This window comes from Vombatus ursinus, unplaced genomic scaffold (assembly GCF_900497805.2).
Source record: "Vombatus ursinus unplaced genomic scaffold, bare-nosed wombat genome assembly UNPS02014774.1, whole genome shotgun sequence".
In the NCBI taxonomy this organism is placed as follows: Eukaryota; Metazoa; Chordata; class Mammalia; order Diprotodontia; family Vombatidae; genus Vombatus; species Vombatus ursinus.
In genome coordinates, this window is record NW_020954552.1 from 20,082,987 (window position 1) to 20,085,492 (window position 2,506).

At 41.2% G+C, this 2,506-nt stretch overlaps 1 protein-coding gene across 1 annotated transcript; it reads left to right on the plus strand.

Moving 5' to 3' along the window:
* The first annotated feature begins 479 nt into the window (after positions 1-479).
* Positions 480-1,378, plus strand: TMEM174 (transmembrane protein 174). The gene is made up of 2 exons (XM_027864155.1): positions 480-1,111; positions 1,273-1,378. The coding sequence occupies exons 1-2, from the start codon at positions 480-482 to the stop codon at positions 1,376-1,378; spliced, it is 738 nt and encodes a 245-aa protein (XP_027719956.1).
* The last annotated feature ends 1,128 nt before the right edge of the window (positions 1,379-2,506 follow it).

Below are 2,506 nucleotides of genomic sequence, written 5' to 3' on the forward strand. Positions count from 1 at the left end.
TAAGTATTGTTATTACTGAGGATAGTTGAAGAATTAAAAAAAAAGAAACTTCACAAAAAATGTTTCTGTGTATTCTAATCTTTGACCTTGTAGAGAGTATCTGTTCTGCTGGCTAGATATATAGTTAATACCCAGGGGTCCCAAAGATACTGGTAAGAGGCTCAAAGGTATTGGCTGATTCGTATATGTACTCTAATGGAACAAAGTAATGGGGAAATTGTCACAAAATAATCATACAAAATTCATAAGCCAATGGTGGTGCAAGAAAAAATCATGAGGCAAGGTAAAGTTTCAGGCTTCACTTCCCAGACCTTTATTCTTCCAAACAAAGTCAACCTGGTTGTGTGTTCTACTCTGTTAACCACGGGAGCACAAAGTTCTTACATAACTAATCTGAACCTGTGACTTGTTATTATGCCACTGAGGCTCTCTTATGAGTTCCCTTTTTTCTTGATCAGGAAAGGATTCTATCCTGAGTAATGCAGCAGAACACCAACCTTGTGGAAGACTTCCCTCTCAATGTATTTTCGGTCACTCCTTATACGCCCAGCACAGCCGACATTCAGGTGTCTGATGATGATAAGGCAGGAGCCACTTTACTGTTCTCAGGTATCTTTCTGGGACTGGTAGGGATCACATTCACAGTGATGGGCTGGATCAAGTACCAAGGCGTCTCTCACTTTGAGTGGACACAGCTTCTTGGGCCGATTCTACTCTCAGTTGGGGTGACATTTATCCTGATCGCCGTGTGCAAGTTTAAAATGCTCTCTTGTCAGTCTTGCAAAGAAAGTGAGGAAAGAACGCTGGACACAGACCAGACTCTGAGTGGACAATCTTTTGTTTTCACTGGGATCAACCAACCTATAACATTCCATGGGGCAACTGTGGTGCAGTATATTCCTTCTTACGCATCTCAGGACACCGTCGGGGTAAATGCCACTTATCTGCCCCCGTTTGTGAATCCTTTTGGTGTTGCCAACCCAGGAGGGCCAACGGGGCCTGTGCCAAGCCCCCCTCAGTATTGTACCATCTATCCTCATGATAATGCTGCATTTACTGACGATGAGCTCTACCCTTCCTATATGGACTTGGATCGCAGAAATGATAACAGGTATGGTGCCTGGTGCCCAGAGAAACATGGGAGCTTGGGAATGCTGCCCCTCCAGCTAGGATGGACAGAGTCTATGGGCTCATGTGCATCTGAGGAAAGTTTCAGGGTAGAGTAATGTATCATGAACTCTGAATTTGACTGTTTTCTGCTCACACTTTTAGGTCAACTACTGATGCTGAACAACTAGAGGAGATACAGCTGGAAGACAACAGTTGTGACTGCCTTTCTCCTCCCTCATATGAGGAAATATACTCCATCCCACGCTAGACACTACATTTCTAGGGGAACCAAGCACTAAAACAACTATTTTCTAACTGAAGGTTTTTAATGTATAGCTTCTAAAAGACAGACAAGACCACAGGTTCGCAAAGCACCCCCTCGTGGTATAGCCAAACCCTCAGTGGGGTTGAAGGGAAAAACCTCTCCCTGTAAGTCAATGGGGAATTCCCACTCCTGTCTTCATTCCTTCATGAAGGATATCCTCTGTTCTCCTTACAAGTTTCTAGAGCAGGGATTTTACCACTTAATTCTTAATAGGAGCCCCACAACTCACCCTTGTGGTCATAAGGAAATTTTTGCTTTTATACCTTAAGGATTTCCTTGAGTATGGGAGCTGAGGATATGCAAGCACGGCAAGAGTAGCCAGGGTTAGTGCTTCTTCACCTTGTGCTTAATGGAGTCCTAGCCCAGGCATGGGTGGCTAATGTCTTTGCCCCTTTGCAGCAGGAGGTTTGTATCTGAGCTCCTGCATGCAATAGAAAGGACAGGTCAGGTGAGACAGAATTTAAAGGGTTAAACAGCACTAGGGTACATGTCTATTTGATGGATTTATCCTCAGTATAGGGGTTCCTAACCTTTTTGGGATCACGGAAACTTTAAACAGTCTGGCAAAGCCTTTGGACCCCTTTTCAGAATATTCTTTTTTAAATGAACAAAATAAATTCAAAGGATTACAAAGGAATTCAATTATATTGAAATAATTATCCGAATTAAAAAAAAAAAGTTCATCTACCTTTCATTAACAACCCCTGCCTCAAGGGAGCATATTTGTGGCAAAACTTCCAAGTTTTAGTTCAGCATTTACACTTTGTGACTAGTATCAGGTATTTTTTATTACTATTTCTCCAGGAAATTATAACTTCCTCTTCAATTAAATGATTGAAATATTTGCTGCACTTGTAATACAATTTATATTACATCTGAGGGACAAAGTAGTTTATCATAGGAATGTATCTTCAAATTTTCCAATAGAATTTTAATTTCAAATGTGATTCAATAGACAGAAATTGATCTCTGAGTAAATCCAATACAACAAACATTTATAAAGTGCCCACCATATAAAAGAGAAAACACCACTCAAGAGTTTCAGTCTTTGTTCAGGAGGGAGCCAGGTTT

Excerpts from the sequence above, each read along its gene's own strand:
- TMEM174 (XM_027864155.1), top strand. The coding sequence starts at position 480 with ATGCAGCAGAACACCAACCTTGTGGAAGACTTCCCTCTCAATGTATTT. Across the intron at positions 1,112-1,272 it reads GATCGCAGAAATGATAACAG|GTCAACTACTGATGCTGAAC; the intron begins GTATGGTGCCTG and ends TCACACTTTTAG.